General features: G+C 55.4%; 1 protein-coding gene across 2 annotated transcripts; it reads left to right on the top strand.

Moving 5' to 3' along the window:
* The first annotated feature begins 445 nt into the window (after positions 1-445).
* On the top strand, positions 446-15118 carry SYT3 (synaptotagmin 3). Of its 2 annotated transcripts, none has more exons than XM_042231018.1 (11): positions 446-503; positions 1140-1270; positions 2749-2914; positions 5716-6241; positions 8444-8831; positions 8955-9173; positions 11513-11633; positions 11935-12106; positions 12195-12327; positions 14366-14434; positions 14603-15118. In XM_042231018.1, the coding sequence occupies exons 3-10, from the start codon at positions 2764-2766 to the stop codon at positions 14429-14431; spliced, it is 1776 nt and encodes a 591-aa protein (XP_042086952.1). In that variant the 5' UTR covers positions 446-503; positions 1140-1270; positions 2749-2763; the 3' UTR covers positions 14432-14434; positions 14603-15118. The 2 variants fall into 2 exon arrangements, with proteins under 2 accessions (XP_042086952.1, XP_042086953.1); XM_042231019.2 differs by having other exon boundaries at positions 2744-2914.
* Positions 15119-16635: the final 1517 nt, after the last annotated feature.

Genomic DNA, 16635 nt, shown 5'->3' with positions numbered 1-16635 from the left:
CACCAGCCCTCAGAGCCCCTCCACCGGGAGGGCTGGAAGTCCTGGGTCCTGCGGAAAAGCGGGGTGGGGAGTCGGGGGTCCTGCATCCCCAAGGGAGGAGGAGCAGGAGAGGTGAATTGCTGCATCTGAGAACGGAGGGGGTTGGGAGCTCAGTACCCGGGGTCCTTGGGGAAGAGATGACCCGGGTCCCTGACTTCTCTAGAAGAGGAAGGGCTGGGGGCTGGGGCCCTTGGATCTCGGGGGGAGCAGAGGGTCCTGATCTCCGGTCTCTGTCTCCTCGGCGGTGAAAGTGCGCTGCGTCTCAGACGCCTCGGCCGGGGAAAGCGCCCTCCTTCCTCTCTGCGGCCGCGCGATTTCGGCTTGAAAGCCGCAGGTTCGAAGGGGAAGAAGGAGGGGGTGCGAGGGGAGGAGCCGAGGACCTGCGACAGGGGCGGGGGGAGGAGCCGAGCTGGCACCGCGGCCGGCGCGCGGGGCTGCGGCGGCGGCGGCAGGGGCAGCTCCGGGTGAGTCCGCTCCTCCCCCTCCCTCTGCCAGAGCCCCCGCCCCAGCCCCATCCCGGGGGGCGGCCCGGGCGCACGGGGGCGCGGGTAGGGGGCAGAGGTGCGCGGATCTCCGACCCGGGAGTGGGAGTGCTGCAGCGTCTCCTGGCTGCCCCGGGGGAGGGGCACGTGGTTCTGGAAGGGGGGGGTCCCGAAACACCTGGGTCCACCCCAACCTCGCCCACCGATCCCCCGGGCGTGGGGATGGTTTACCCACTCCATGGCCCCTCCGGACTTCGGACTCCGCGGCTTCTCGAGGTCCCAGACATTATTCCTCTCCCCGGCTGCGCCTTGGGACCCCGGCATCTCATAACCGCCCCCCCACCTCCAAAAAAATTCCCATCCTCTCTGCAGCCGGGAGAGGCACTAAGGACTCCAACTCCCATCAGTCCCTGCAGTGCCTGGTCTATGAAGCCGCAGCAACGCGAGCGCAAGGCCTGCCGGGAATTGTAGTCTTTTAAGCTTAACGGGAGCTGGGGGCCCGAAGGTGGGAAGGGGGTGGCCAGACCTCCCGGGGGTCGCCTGGGGTCGAGCAGCTGGCCCGAGCAGGACAAGATGTGAGGCTCGGGCTGAGCTTTTTCTCACGGCCACGGCCCCCAGATCCGGCCCCCCCTCCCACCACCTGGTTCTTGGGGACAGTTCCGCAGCCCCTTATCCACCCTACAACCCCCATGGCCTACCACCAGCCGCCGCCTCCGCTGCCATCCAGGACAAGGCAGGGATAAGCGCAGGTGAGTCTGACTATGCCGGTCTCAGAGTCCTGGCCTTCTGCAGCACCCCACGACACCTGTCCATCTGTGAGCCCTGATCTGTCTGTCCCTATTTTCCCCTGCACCCTCCTTCCAGTCTATCTCTGATGTCTAGCTCCAAACCATGTGTCGCTAATTCCCCTTCTCCCCACAGCCACCTATTTCTCCCTGTCCTTTATGAATCGCCCCCCTCCCAATCCAACCTTCCTTCTGCCCCCATGACTGTCTGCCCAGTCCTCCATCCACTGTATCCTTTTGTCCATCTGTGATCTCTGGCCATTATTTTTCTGTCCTTTATTTCTGCACCCTATCCATTCTCCTGTCCACTATTTGTCTCTCAAAGATATTTCAGTCCACTCTCTTGCCTGGCACTTATCACTGCCTGCTCGGTCCATGCATCTCTCACACTCCCATGAATTACACACCAGCTTATTCTTTATGGCTTGTCCATCCCAAGTCTCAATCCTTGACTTTCCCTCCGTCTGTCTGTTCATCTGTCCCTCTCTTCCAGGCCCCAGTTTGCCCTTCCCATTATCTCTGTCTCCCCTCCCCTTCTCTCTCCCTCTTTCAACTTGGTCCTTATCTCTGCATCCTTCACCTTCATCGCTCCACCGCCAGCATCAGACAACCACCTCCTCTCTCTCTACCCCCATCCACCTCCTTCTCGCTCCCCCTCTCCTCTCCTTGTCTATACCTTCCTGTTCCCTGGACCTCCCAAGCCCTTTCCCACCCTGGGCCATTGCTCATGTTCTTCACACTGTTTTGAATGGTTTTCCTCACTCCAGCCCCACGGCCCACTGTCTGTGGCTGGCTCCGTCTCATCTTCCAGGTTTCAGGGAAGTCCCCCGATGACCCACCTCTGGGTCCCTTTGAGACACATCCTTCTTTTAGGGCGCTTCTCACAGTCTGAGGGCTCTATGTTGATATGTTTATGTGAGTGTTTGTTGATCTGTATGATCCTTATGTCCTCTCGTTGGACGGTGACACCAGGAAGCCAGGGACCGAGTGAGGCTTGTTCCCTGCTGGATCTGCAACAGCCCACACAGGGCCTCACGTGTAGTTGGTGCCCAGTGAATATCTGTTGAATGCACGGAGGACAAATGGCCGTTCCATTGTCTCTCCATCCCTAAGCTCTGTCCCTGCATCTGTGCAACCCTAATCTTTGTCTCCTTGTCTGTTCAACCCTTTATTTGTGCAGCCTGAATCTCTGCCCCTTGACTGGCCTTCCCAGTCTCTTCCTCCTTGTCCATTTCCTCCCAGTCTCTTCTCCCTTGTTCATTGCCCCCCAATCTCCATCCCCTTGTCCCTCCATCCCCCAATCTCTGTCCCTTTGTCATTCCACTCCCAATCACTGCCCCTTGCCTATCCTCTTTCGTTCTCTTTCCACCCCTTATCCACCCCCTCTCTCTCCCCCATCCCATTCCCCATCTGTACCCTTGCCCGGCCCCTCCCAAGCACAGGACTTGCTGGCCACCATGTCAGGAGACTACGAGGATGACCTCTGCCGTCGGGCGCTCATCCTGGTCTCGGACCTCTGTGCGCGGGTCCGAGATGCCGACACCAGTGACAGGTGCCAAGAGTTCAACGACCTGCGGATCAGAGGCTATCCCCGGGGCCCAGATGCAGGTCAGCACCCCCAGCCATGTAGGCCAGCCCCCTGCTTGCACCATAGGCAGAACTGTTAGAGATTTAGAGCAGCCTTGCTCAGCTTCCTATGCCTTATGGAGCCAGTCCCTCTTAGAGTCTTGCTTCCATCCTGCCTGTTGCTGATCCCCCTAACCTCTAATCTAAGGAGAAGGAGCTATGTGGTCCTTTTGACCCATGGCCTTCTGAGTTTTGCCCTGCGAGCCTCCTATCCACCCTCCCCACCCCCACTCCACTGCTGCCACACCCCCTTCAAGTGTCTTCGTGCATCTCACGTAGTGCTTAGAAGCTCAGGCTCTAAATCAGTCTGTCTGACTTGTCTGGGTTCAAATCCCACCTCCCCCACTTATTAAATGCATGGGTTCTTCTGTACCTCAGTTTCCTCATCTGGAAAATGGGAATAATAAAAGTGACTACTCCATGGAGCAGCTGAGAGACTCAAATGATATAACGCATGTGACTTGCTAAAAACAAGCTGGGCACACAGTGGGCATTCCATAAATGTTGAAATATACTTACTGAGCACCGACTGTGTGCCAGGCAGTATGCAAGGTCCTTCACATATCTCATCAACTATTCATGATGACTGTTTGTGGTACATATAATCCCTATCTTCTGTTTTTTTTCATCTTATTTTTAAATTTTTTAATTGAAGTACAGTTGATTTACAGTGATTCATGTGTACGGCAAAGTGATTCAGATATAGATAGATATTGATGTATATATTCTTTTTCAGATTCCTTTCCATTATATGTTATTATAAGACACTGAATACAGTTATAATCCTTATTTTCAATGGGGGAAACTGAGGTTCAGATGGAGTGGTTGGTCCCCCAGCTAGAGAGCAGTAGGGTTCTGAGAGCTAGGGAATATCATGAGTGCCTTCATCCAGATGAGAAACCTTCACATAGCAGGAGCTGGGATGTTAGGATGACAGTCACACTCGCTGAGCGCCAGGGCGGGGCTCAGTATCTTAAGTGCAGGATGTCCAGGGGCCGGTGATAAGGGATGAGGCCCAGAGAGCTGCAGCAGCTGGCTCGGAGTCTCATGGTTTGTATGCAGAAGAGCCCGACTGTGGCCCCAGGAAGTCTAGCACACTACTGCAATTTGGCAAGCTGGGGGTGGGGTGTCTCAGGACCACCCTCAAATTCAGTAATTCCTAGGACTTTGACTTGGAGAGAGTCTGGGTCAGGCTAACAGTGGGGGACAGCATCTATCCAACTTTTCTCCCCCTTCTCTTCCAAAACAACCTCTTTTGCTCAGTTCTTCCCATGTTCAGAAGGCTGGGGAGTTCTTGCTCTGGTTTCTAACAGGCCTCAAGAACTCTAAGTAGGTGCTGATCATTTCAAAACGGACACCCTAAGGGGTTGGAGTGGGGTGGGAAACTCAGAGCCCTGCCACTGCCTGCCGTATGGCCCTGCACGGTCACTTCCTGTCTCTCTGAGCCTCAGTTGCCTTATCCGTAAAATAGGATCAATCACCCCCAGGGGTATAGCGTCACGAGGATGAACATCAGGGACCACTGACTTAGATCCACTGGGCAGCTCAGGACTGAAGTGCATCCCCTTGTCACCAAGCGCTCCCTGGAGGGACAGGACACAGCGCTTCCACCCTGCTGTCCTTGCTGCCAATGCTTTGGTGACCTGCTCCTCCCCCGTGCGCCCCATAACCCACCGTCTGTACTGAGCAGGAATTTCCCTCTGTGATCCACTTCATGGAGACCCAAGAGTCAACCCCCAAAACAAACTCACACGTCCTGGAAAAACCCCACTCCTGGCACCAATTACTGAACGAACCTTCGGTTCAAGATCTGGGCTGTCCCGGGTTTCTCTGAAAGGCACAGCAAGCATTCAGAATGTGTTAGTGGTGGGGGTGACGGTGTCGGATGCAGGTGGCAGTACTAGGATGTATCATCCTAACAAACAGTCCTGCTTGAACCGCCATTCATTGGGAAACACTGAATTGCGGCAGGCCAGTGGTGAAGGTGGTGGGCTCCGGAGTCAGGCGCCCAGGACCCAGACTCTGCTTCCTCCACTCCACCTACAGGACTTCGTGTCTGTGGTAACTTCATGTCTCTAGGTCTCAGTTTCCTTTTGTGAAAAGTACTAACAGGCATAATCATGTTGCCAAGCTCCTAGGGTGCCCGTGAGGCATAAGGAAGCTAATATCTATAAAGCACAGTAACTTCTCAAGAAATGCTTGCCATTATCTTCCCCAGCTTCCTCTGTGAGCCATTCACTCCCTCCATTCTTTAAAACTGCTCTGACAAGCAGAACAAGAGTTTTCCCCATTGCACAAAAGGGGCGGGTCAAGCTCAGAGAGGTGAAGATATGTTCCCAAAGCCACACAGCGAGCTGGAATTTGAACCCTGACCTACCTAACTGTGCCATGCGGTCTCCCCTCTCTTTGATCACCTCTGAGCATTTGGGGGAAGCTTGGTTCTAAATTGGAGGGTGTACCCACTTATAGGAGAGGCAGTGCAATCAAGAGAATAAAAAAGGATGAAATTTGAAGACAGACTGCTGGTTCCAATCCCAGATCTGTCATGGACTAGCTGTGTAGCCTTAGACAAAGTCACCCAACCTCGCAGTTTCCTCGTCTTTAAAATGGGTAGACGGAAACACCGACGTCGCGTAGCCGTGGAGTCTATACTGAGTAGTATGTGTGATGTGTTTAGGATGGTGAGAGGCCAACACTGAAGCTTAGCTTTTTCCGGGGAGAGCAGCGGGAGGCTAAATTCTGACCCCACCCTGACCCCTGACCTTTGTCCTCACTCTCTCCAGACATCTCCGTGAGCCTGCTGTCGGTCATCGTGACGTTCTGTGGCATTGTCCTTCTGGGTGTCTCCCTCTTCGTGTCATGGAAGCTGTGCTGGGTGCCCTGGCGGGACAAGGGAGGCTCAACCGTGGGCGGTGGTCCCTTGCGCAAAGACCTAGGCCCCGGGGTCGGGCTGGCAGGCCTGGTAGGCGGCGGCGGGCACCACCTGGGGGCCGGCTTGGGTGGCCATCCCCTGCTGGGGGGCCCGCACCACCATGCCCACACGGCCCACCATCCGCCCTTCGCCGAGCTGCTGGAGCCAGGCAGCCTAGGGGGGTCTGACCCGCCTGAGCCCTCTTACTTGGACATGGACTCCTACCCAGAGGCCGCAGCTGCTGCAGTAGCCGCAGGGGTCAAACCGAGCCAGACATCTCCCGAGCTGCCCTCGGAGGGCGGGGCAGGCTCGGGGCTGCTCCTGTTGCCCCCCAGCGGTGGGGGCCTGCCCAGTGCCCAGTCGCATCAGCAGGTCACAAGCCTGGCACCCACCACCAGGTGAGACAGGCCGCCGGGCTGGGGGCCCACTGAGCTTCCTTTCCTCTTCCGTGTCGCCTTGCCATCTGCGGCGCTCCTGAATCCTGGGAAAGGAGAGAAATTGGGGCATGGAGTCCTGGATCCTGGAGAAAGACGAAGCTGGGGACCCAGACTCCTGAGTTTGAGGGAGGAGGGGGCTAGAGGTCTGAGCTCTTAAAACCAGAGGAAGGAGGAAGATAGGGACAGGACTTGGAGATCAGGAAGGTGGGAGAGAACGGAGATTAGAGAGTCCCTGCAGCACAGAGCAATTCATCATTGGTGGGATCTGCAGTTCTCTGATCCACTGACCCTGATCCTATGCATGCATTTTGAGCGCCTAATATGACCAAGACCTGAGCTGGGTGTTGGGAAAAAAGTAGAGGTGAGCACTGCACACAGACCTTCATGTCACTCTCAGCCCAGGGGAAGTGGTTCCCCAGATCAGCCTGGCCTGAGCCAGCCAGGCCAGGGCTGCAGAAAGGCAGCCTAGGGGACACAGGTGGGACCGGATCACACAGGCTCCTGGATGCTGGATTGAGGGTCTGGGATGTTGTCCTGGGACGCTGGGGAGCCACAGAGGGCTTGAGCAGAGGAGGTCAGCTCTGGGTATAGAAAGACCTCTCTGGGGCCACACAGGGACAGACTGGACACCAAGAGTCCAGGCAGGAGAGGACAAGGCTGTGCTGAGGTCACGGGGCGGTGGAGGTGGAGATGAGCTAGAGAGAGTCAGGGGGCAGTGAGTCGGGGATGGAACCAGGGGCTGACGGCTGCGGGTAGGAGAGGGTCGGAGGAGGTAAGGACAGCACCCAGGGGTCTGGCCTGGTGATCAGGTGGATGGTGGGGCTATCAGAGGACCTAGGAAGAGAGGAGGGTTTGAGGGAGACCCTGAGCTTATCTGGATCTTGTTGAACAGGAGGGACCTGGGGGAGCATCTGGGGGGAACTGCCTTCTAGAAGGATTGTCTCAGGCCCCAGAGGTTCATAGGTGGTTCTCCTCCAGGTAGGGGCTGGTCAGGGGCTCATGGAAAATGTAGTCTGAAGGCTCTGGGGAAGCCCTCCAGAGGTTGATGGATACACTGGTTCTGAGTTCCTCATTACCCCATTATACCTATGAAGAAACTGAGGCTCAGAGGGTGTCAATGACCTGCTCAAAGTCTCTCTGGGAGCAGGGAATGGCGCACTGATCAGTAGCTGGAGGCATCTCACCCCGCATCCCTTTTCATGGCTCCATGCTCCCCCTCCTCACTTCTCCCAGCCCCGTGCCTGCCTCTCGGTGCATCTGGCGCTGCCCTGTCCAGTCGTCACTAGGGGCCCTACCACATGGATTTCACCATGGGTGCAATGGTCCATGCAGGAAAGGATGGATGAGCAGGGACCGTGGGGGTGGGAAAATTCAGGAGATGGGAGGGAAGGAGGTGAGGGGAGAGAGGGGAGAGGAGGAGGTGAGGATGGCCCCAGGTATCTGACCTGCAGGCCGAGGTGGATCGTAGAGGGCTGGGAGAGGGAGTGGGCTGGGAGAAGGGAGTGAGCCCAGTGGGGAACACAAGAGGTATGTGGTGTCTGATGGGGCTGGGAGGCTGAACCTGGCTGGAGCCCAGGAGACACTTAGCAGGCAGAGGCTGCTGGTGGTCGTGGAAACCTGGGGCACAGATGAGCTTGTCCAGGGAAAGCATACGGGTGAGAAGGGAAGATGATGGCCAAGATGGTTAAGGACGGACCTGTGGGCTTCCATAGTGTTCCAGAAGCACAGCAAAGACAGTTGAGAGAGAAAGAGCAGGCCAAGGGGAGCAATGGCCAGGTGGGAGAGGGTGAGGATGGGCCGGGGAAATTTGGAGAAGGGCAGATGGGGGTTGGATAGTCTGGGCTGTGTGAAGCCCCAGGGCTCCACAGAGAAGTTATTCAGGGTCACTCCTGGAGGTCAGATGGAAGCTTTGAGAGGCTGGTGAGAGCCCACGTGTGGGCTGGAGCTATCTTAGAGCAGGGGATGGCCACCACCCCCATACAGATGGGGAAACTGAAGCTCAGGGAATTCAAGCGCCCTGCCCAAGGTCACAGTGGGCAAAGGTGGGGGTCTGCGGGCCCCTGGCTGTGGGGTTTGAGGAGGAGGCCAGGAAGGGCCCCCCAGGTCTTCAGGTGCAGTCAGAGATCAGAGCCACTGACCATCTGTCCTCCTCACCCCCTACAGGTACCCCGCCCTACCCCGGCCCCTTACCCAGCAGACCCTGACCCCGCAGCCAGACCCGGGCAGTGAGGAGCGGCCGCCCGCCCTACCCTTACCCCTGCCGGGTGGAGAAGAAAAGGCCAAGCTCATCGGACAGATCAAGCCGGAGCTGTACCAGGGGACTGGACCCGGCGGCCGGCGGGGCGGCGGGGGCCCCGGCTCTGGGGAGGCCGGCGCGGGGGCGCCCTGTGGCCGCATCAGCTTCGCCCTGCGGTATCTCTACGGCTCCGACCAGCTGGTGGTGCGGATCCTGCAGGCCTTGGACCTCCCGGCCAAGGACTCCAATGGCTTCTCAGATCCCTACGTCAAGATCTACCTGCTGCCTGACCGCAAGAAGAAGTTTCAGACCAAGGTCTGGAGTGGAGGGCTGGATATCCGGGTCCCAGGGAGGGAGGGGCGGAGTTCCGGATCCCCGGGTCCGAGCGAGGAGGGGCCGGTGGGCATGGTGTCGGTCTCCCTCGCCCGCCCCCTGCAGGTGCACAGGAAGACCCTGAACCCCGTCTTCAACGAGACGTTTCAGTTCTCCGTGCCGCTGGCTGAGTTGGCGCAGCGCAAACTGCACTTCAGCGTCTATGACTTTGACCGCTTCTCCCGGCACGACCTCATCGGCCAGGTGGTGCTGGACAACCTCCTGGAGCTGGCCGAGCAGCCCCCCGACCGTCCGCTGTGGAGGGACATAGTGGAGGGCGGCTCGGTCAGTGGCTCCTGCACCCCCTCCCCAGGGGGCCCAGGGTCCCTCAGCTTGCCCTCTCCTTGCCCCCCCTACTACTTCTCAACCTCACAACTCCTGGGTCCTGGAATTGTCTTTTTAACTTTATTTTACTGCAAAATATTGCAAATGTACAAGCAGGAACGGAGAATGGTATAATGGGCTCCCACTCCCCTTCTGCACTTAGTTAAATATTAACATCAGAACCAGGCTCCAGATTTCCCAACTTCTGACCCCACCTTGACATCTGATGGTAACCATTAAGAAAACTATAACAGATGCCACCCGTTTTATCAAAACTCCAGGCTGTGACCCCATGACTTCTGCCCTCTGAGCCCAGATTCCTGACCCTCCAACTTCCCAAGCCTAGAGTTCCCAGTTTTTGTTTGTCAAACTTCCTTCCCCCCTTACAACCTCCTCATTTTTCAATTCCCAGTCTTCCTGAGACACCCCCCCCCCAGCCCCTCTGATCTCTGAACATTTTGTTTCAAAGCCCCGACCCTCAAGCTCTCTTAATTTAATCTAATGCTCTGTGTCTCCATGGTCTCCACCAGAACCCTGATAGTGTGATTCGCTAGAGCCTCATACTGGAATCCCTGATGTCCTGACATCTCCCCAGTGCCCCCAACAGCCCCACTGGCCCCTTCCTCCTGTCTTGCAGCCTCGTTCTCCTGTACATCCAATCCTTCCCTGAGCCCAGCTCCTAGGTCTTTGTTTGGATGTCTTGACCCCTTCTGCACCCCGAACTTCACACCCTCCCAACTCCTCAGTCCTCTCAGTTCCAGTCCTTGGGTTTCCCAACACTCCAGCTCTCTGTTGATCTGGGGAAGCTGTGTGTGAGTGGAGAGGGGTGTGAGCCCCGTCCTCATATCTCGAGAGGGCTGGTTTTGCCCACCCGATGGCCCAACTCAAGCTCCTTCCTATCTCTAAGCCTCCGTTTCCCCCTATGTACAAGGACATGGTTGAACCAGGCGCATATGGCTCTTCCTAAGGTCCCCTTCACCTGGGGGGACCACAGCCCGCTTTCTCTGTCCCCCAAGCTCAGGCTCTGAGAACTACCTGCCTAGTTGTAGGGTCCTGGCCCGGCTCCCTGTTGTTCCCGAAGGCCACCCTGCTCAAGGGCCCCCTCCTGCATCCATCCTTGTCTCCTCCGTCACCTCACATTTTCTCTTCTGCTCCTGATTACTCCAGGCCTAGGTGGTCACACAGGGGCCAGCATCATGGGGACGCCTGGGGGGAGTCTTTGCTCAGGGCAGCAGAGAGTCTGTGGGAAGAGGTGACAGCTAAGCTGAGGCTTGATGACTGAGAGGCGACAGGGAGGGTGGGTACTCTCGCTGAGGACACAGCTGAGGCACAGCCTCAGGGAAGCCAGTGGGGAGTCCAGGGACCTGGGCTCCGGCCGAGTGGGTTGGGAGCGAGGCGCTGAGATGAGGCTGGAGACCAGGTCAGCCAGGGCGTAGGGCCCCTCGCCCTGGCCACCGCTCCAGGTCCCTCCGCGTGTGTCGAGGCAGGGGATCTGTCTCCCTTGTAACCACATGCTGGCTCTTGTCTGTCTCCTGCCCCAAGACTGACTTCTCCCTGTGTCTTTTCTCACCTTCCTGGGCCTCTGTCCCACCTCTCTGGATCTCTGTCCCTTCTTCATGTAGGTCTCTGCCTCTGTTCCTCTCTCCTCCTGCACCCTCCTCCCCCGCCTTTTTCCATCCCCTCTCATTCTGGGTCTCTGTCACTCGCTGGGTTTCCATATGTGTTAGTCGCTTCAGCCGTATCTGACTCTTTGCAACCCCATGGACTGTAGCCCACCAGCCTCCTCTGTCCATGGGATTCTCCAGGCAGAAATATGGGAGTGGGTTGCCATTCCCTTCTCCAGGGGATCTTCCCGACCCAGGGATTGAAGCCGAGTCTCCTGCATTGCAGGCGGATTCTTTCCTGTCTGCACCAGGGACCCCACACCGACCGCCCGCCCGCCCCGCTCTGCTCTGGGTCTTTCTGACTCTAGACTTCTGTGGGTCTGTCATTCTGTGGGTTTGCACCTCTGTCTCAGCCGATTTCTCACAGTGTTCTCTCTGCCTCCCTCTTTCTGTCCTTCTCCCCCCCAGCCACGCCTCTTCCAGTTTTCCCCGCAGAACAAATAGGCTTTGACGGTGGTGGGCCGCTGCGGCCGGGGAGTTTACCAGGTTTTGGCCCGGAGTCAGATTGTTAAGTGGATCGGAAACCTGAGTCCTGGAAATCAGGGAGGAGAGCTGGAGGCTGGAGATGGGGAAGTCAGGGAGAGGCTGGGGAAAGGCTGAGACAGCGCACCGCTGGCCCCCTTTCCCCCACTGCAGGAAAAGGCAGATCTTGGGGAGCTCAACTTCTCACTCTGCTACCTCCCCACGGCCGGCCGCCTCACCGTGACCATCATCAAAGCCTCTAACCTCAAAGCGATGGACCTCACCGGCTTCTCAGGTGGGTTCCGGAAAGGCGCCGGCTTCTGAGGGGTGGGGAGGAGGGTGAGACTCCTGGGTCTGAGCCAGGAGGGGGCTGGAAGCCCCGTCGCCACAGGGTCCTGAGAGAGGAGGGGAGGGGCGTGCAGACCCCCTAAGTCTGGGAGACCAGAGTCTGGGGTCTGGGCTCCTGGATCTGGGGGGCTAGGAGAGAAAAGGTTGGGGAACCAAATGCTTGGGTCTGGGAGAAAGGTCTGGGGTCCGTGATGGGGTCCGAGGGTCAAAGACCCGGTTCAGCGCCCTCCCTCCACGCCCGCCCCCAGACCCCTATGTGAAGGCCTCTCTAATCAGCGAGGGGCGGCGTCTGAAGAAGCGGAAAACCTCCATCAAGAAGAACACGCTGAACCCCACCTACAACGAGGCGCTGGTGTTCGACGTGGCCCCCGAGAGCGTGGAGAACGTGGGGCTCAGCATCGCGGTGGTGGACTACGACTGGTGAGGCGGGGGACGGGGTGAGAGTGGGGTGTGGGGCCCGGCCTGCCGGCCTCTGGGGTGCTCACCGGCCCCCGCCCGTGACCCCCAGCATCGGGCACAATGAGGTGATCGGCGTGTGCCGCGTGGGTCCCGACGCCGCCGACCCCCACGGCCGCGAGCACTGGGCCGAGATGCTGGCCAACCCGCGCAAGCCCGTGGAGCACTGGCATCAGCTGGTGGAGGTGAGTAGGGCGCCACTCACCCCTTCATTCGCGCAACCCCTCATGTCTTTGTGGGCTGCTCAGTCACAGGTTCGAATCCCCGCCCTGCCCTCTTCAGCGGTGTGACTTAGAGCAAGCTCCTTGATCCCTCTGTGCCCCAGTTTCCCCAGCTGGGAAATGGGACCGTTAGAAGTGTCTATTGTTAGGACAGATGTGAAGATGCAGTGAGTTAATGCAGGACGAAGGGCTGCCTCTTAGTAAGGGCTCAGTAAATAGTCAGCTACTCTTATTACCCATAATGTGAAGTCCCCCCGAAAAAAGAAAAAAAAAAAAAAACTCGATGATAAAATAGAGCAGGGCTTTATTTAAAGCAGGCTGTGAAAATTGGTGGATTGTGGTTTACTGGGTAGGGATCAATGATTTTTCTTTTGAAATGAATAAGAAAATAAAATTGAAGTAGAACAGAACAGAAATTTTCACAGGGCAGGAAACCAAGGATTGTGGTATTAATTTATTTTTTCCCTGGGGGTTGCAGTCCAAAACGTTTGAGAGTCTGGAGGGGAAAGGGAATCTGGAGGGGAGTTGGGGGGGGGGGGTGCCCTTTCAATTAGGGAGTCCTGGAGGGCTTCTTGGAAGAGGAGACATTTGAGCAGAGGCGTGGGGGTTGAGAAGGAATGGGCTTAGGTAAAGAAGCTCGAAGGAAGAGGGTAAGGCTGCCGGTTCCTCCAAATCATTGAGAAGAGGGGTGTCAGTCAGTGGTGAGCCTGGAGCAGAGAAAGAAGGGGACGGGAAGAGCCCAAGAGGCCTTGGGGGTCACAGGAGAACCAGCTTGACAATTTTTAAATTAAAAGTTTAAGATCACTTAAGATCCCTAATTGGTCAAGAGAAATTTTCAAGCCTGGATTCTCTCATTTAAATCCAAGAAAAGCAAAGAAGTAACTTTCAAAACTATTGATGACTCTACTGTCACGAAAGCCAAGAAAGTAAGATTATACTAAATTCTTGCAGGGTAAAAATAAAACATTTGAGGTAGTATGAATTTCAGTACACTTACTCTCTTTTTTTTTTCCAATATTTTCTCAACTAGTTTAACATTCTTGGGGGGGGGAGGGGGGAGATAAAAAATACCCAAAAATCGAGTACATATTTCTCCTTTTGTCTTTGGTTCCTGAGCCCAGGAACTGGCCTTTACTGACAATTTAAATAAATTTCTCTTTTAAATAAATAAAATAAATTTTAAAGAAAACAAGTTTTCTTTAAAATGGCACTGGACTAGCTTTTACTTAAAATTTATATTTTGCTCATCATGGACTATTTTTGCATTAATTTTGATTTTTTTAAAAACAAAGACGGTATTACAATAGCATTTATCTGGATTGCTGAGTTTGGGTGCACCTTGATTTTACACATGGATTCAAATCCTCACTTGGAACTGACTAGTGTGGCCCTGCTTTGAAGTTTTCTCTGGGGTTGGAGTGGGGAGGGATGTAAAGGGCTGAGCGCAGAACTCAGAAGTGAGTTTTGAAAAGACTGATTATACTTCGCTGAACAGATGGCAGCTCTCCCTCCTTTCATCACTTACTCTTCTTCTAATTCACTCACTCGTTTATTCACAAACTTCTCTGGCAGCTCCTGTGAGCCAAGCTCCCCGTGCTCCTCAGTGGAGAGGAGCTGAACCCTGGCAGAGTCTAGCCGTGACCTTGACTTTCAGCCAATGATGTTCTGCGGCTGACCCTGACCATTCTCTAGCTCAGCCCTCCCGTGGCTCCCCAGCACTCTCAGACCTGGGTTTCAGCTCCTCAGGGGTTGTGCAAGGTCTTCCCTATCTCCCCAGTGGCCTCGTCATCTCTTCTCACATTTCCAGTGATGTCTTCTTTGTACCTCTGTTTTCCCATCTGTAGAATGGGACTGTAGTACCACTTGCCCCATCACTTAAGAGCTGGGCAAAAAAGAGAACTATAAATGATGAAAACAGGTGTGATGTCTTATTAGGTTCATTACTAGCCACTGTTTTGCCTCTGTCCCCCTCCTCCTGAGCCTTCTGGATTTCCTCCTTCAGGAAAAGACTTTGACCAGCTTCACAAAAGGCAGTAAAGGATTGTCAGAGAAAGAGAACTCAGAGTGAGCGGTAAGGAACCCAGACCAGGGGTGGGAGGGGCTGGATTCCTGGGTCTGAGGATGGAGGGACATAGCACCGGGATTCCTGGGTCCCTGGGGTGTTTGACGGTCATGACCAGCCAGGTCCTGGGCTGGCTGTCCGCCATCGCTAATGCTTCCTTGCTGCCCGGTCCTGCAGGTCTGGCCAAGGCTTGGAATGAGACCAGGCCCCCTGAGGACCCCATCCCTTCCTGCCCGGACTGTGAATTCATCTCCTCGAAGCCATAACGTCCGAGCCGCGTGGTGCAAGGCAGCCCTGGGCCTGCCCATCCTTCCGCTCCTGGAGGCTTGGGGCTGGTGGGAAGCAGGCGGGCCCAGCTCCCTGTTTCAGGGTGGGGGGCATTCAGTTTCCACTGTGTCTGTCTTCCCTCCCCGGGGTTCCCCATCTAGGTGAGGGGCCATGCATGTCTGGGGGATCCCTGTCCCCCCAAAACCTCTGTCTGTCTGTCGTCTGTCCCTTTGCTGTTTGTACAAGACTTGGTGTCCTAACCCTCGTGCTGGCTGTGAATGTCAACGGGCCAATCTCCCGTGTTCCCCTAGACACGCACACGCCTGTGTCCACCCTTTCTGTTCGCCACACCCTGAGTCTGGCCGATTCCCCCCACTGCTGCTGCTATCAACTCCAGAATAAACACATACGTTGGGTCTCACTCCATCTGGGGCTCCTGTCCTTTCTGGGACTGGGAGGCTGGGTTGGAACATCTTGGCTCTGCATTCAAACAAATGTTTCATTCACTGGCAGAGCGACCTTTGGAAACTTAACTGATTTCTCTGAACTTTTCTAAATTTCACATTGGCCAGGACCACTGTAGTCATAGGACACAAAATGCAACCCAGACTATTGTGAGCCACAAGCAGAAATGCAGGACCTTCACAGAAGCCTGAGAGTACAGAAGGACTCCAGGCGTGGTTGGACCCAGGTGTTTGAGAGCGTCTGCTTTGTCCTTTATTGACTTCGTTCTCAGGCAGATCTTTGCGATGATAACAAATGGTCATTTGGAACTGCAGGCTTATAATGCTGAAACTGTTCTGCCTTCAGCTGAAGAAAACAGAATTCCCAACAGAGAGAGCTGAAATGGTAGAGATTTCTTTTGCTCATCTAACATTTTAAAGACACAAAATCCCAGGGTTAGTTCAGCTGCTCAGTGTCAGGCACTAAGCTGGCATCTCTGAGAATAGTTTGCTTTCCCCGCACGGGCACAAACTGCAATGGTACCACGCATCCTGTTCTCAGACAGCGACATCCAAAGCAGAAAATGCGGTCAAGGGCCTTTCCCTCATGTGTCTGACATTTTTATTTTCTCCCTAGAAGAGTTCTCCTTTCTCATTTGCCAGACTGGGTTCTAGGGGACCAGACTGGGTTGCAATGCAGTCTGGAAAGTGAGCATCTGTCATTTCTAGTCTATGTCGTGGGGTGTGGGCTTTGCCAGCAAGAAAGCATGGAAAGGGGGATGGTTGTGAGGTAGGAAATTAACAGGACCTGCTGCAGTTGCAGAAAATTAGGAAAGAAAATAAGGATATTCCCTTTCTCTCTTTCTCTGCATCCATATCCTTCAGGAAAACGAGTCTGATTGGTCCTCCTCAGATCTTAAATGACCACCTCCAGCTAAGCAACTGTCCAGTTGGCAAGCTTGCTCTTGCCCATCCCCCCAACCCCACCCCTGCCATAGCTGACTCCCCACCTCCCCATCCCACCCAGATTGGATCAGACTCCCTCAGGAACCCTACCCTTCTTGCCCAGCAGTGAATTCATCTCCTGAAGTCATAACGTTTTTTAGTTAGAGAACGCAGGGGTTCCCTTAATTGACAGCCCCAACAGAATGACATGGCAGGGGGCAGGGGACAGTCCTTCAAAGTAGCCAGTGTCCACTCCATGACTAGTTGACATTAATTCACACCCCCTTGCCCGTACACACCATTTCAAAAAATTCAATCATGAAAAACAGTAGTATAGTTCCTGTATTTGTTGACGTGGGGTGCCATAACAAATTACCACAGGCCGACTAGCTGAGAACAACGGAAGTGTATTCTCTGAGAGTTCTAGAGACCGGAAGTCTGAAGTCAAGATGTCAGCAGGGCCCGTTCCTTCTGAGACTCTGCCAGAGAACCTCGTGCCTCATCCGTGCCTCTCACCCGGCTCCTGGTAGCTGTCTGAAATCCTTGGTGCTTCTG

The sequence above is a fragment of the Ovis aries genome, chromosome 14 (assembly GCF_016772045.2).
Source record: "Ovis aries strain OAR_USU_Benz2616 breed Rambouillet chromosome 14, ARS-UI_Ramb_v3.0, whole genome shotgun sequence".
Lineage (NCBI taxonomy): Eukaryota > Metazoa > Chordata > Mammalia > Artiodactyla > Bovidae > Ovis > Ovis aries.
This window is presented reverse-complemented; position numbering and strand designations above follow the sequence as displayed.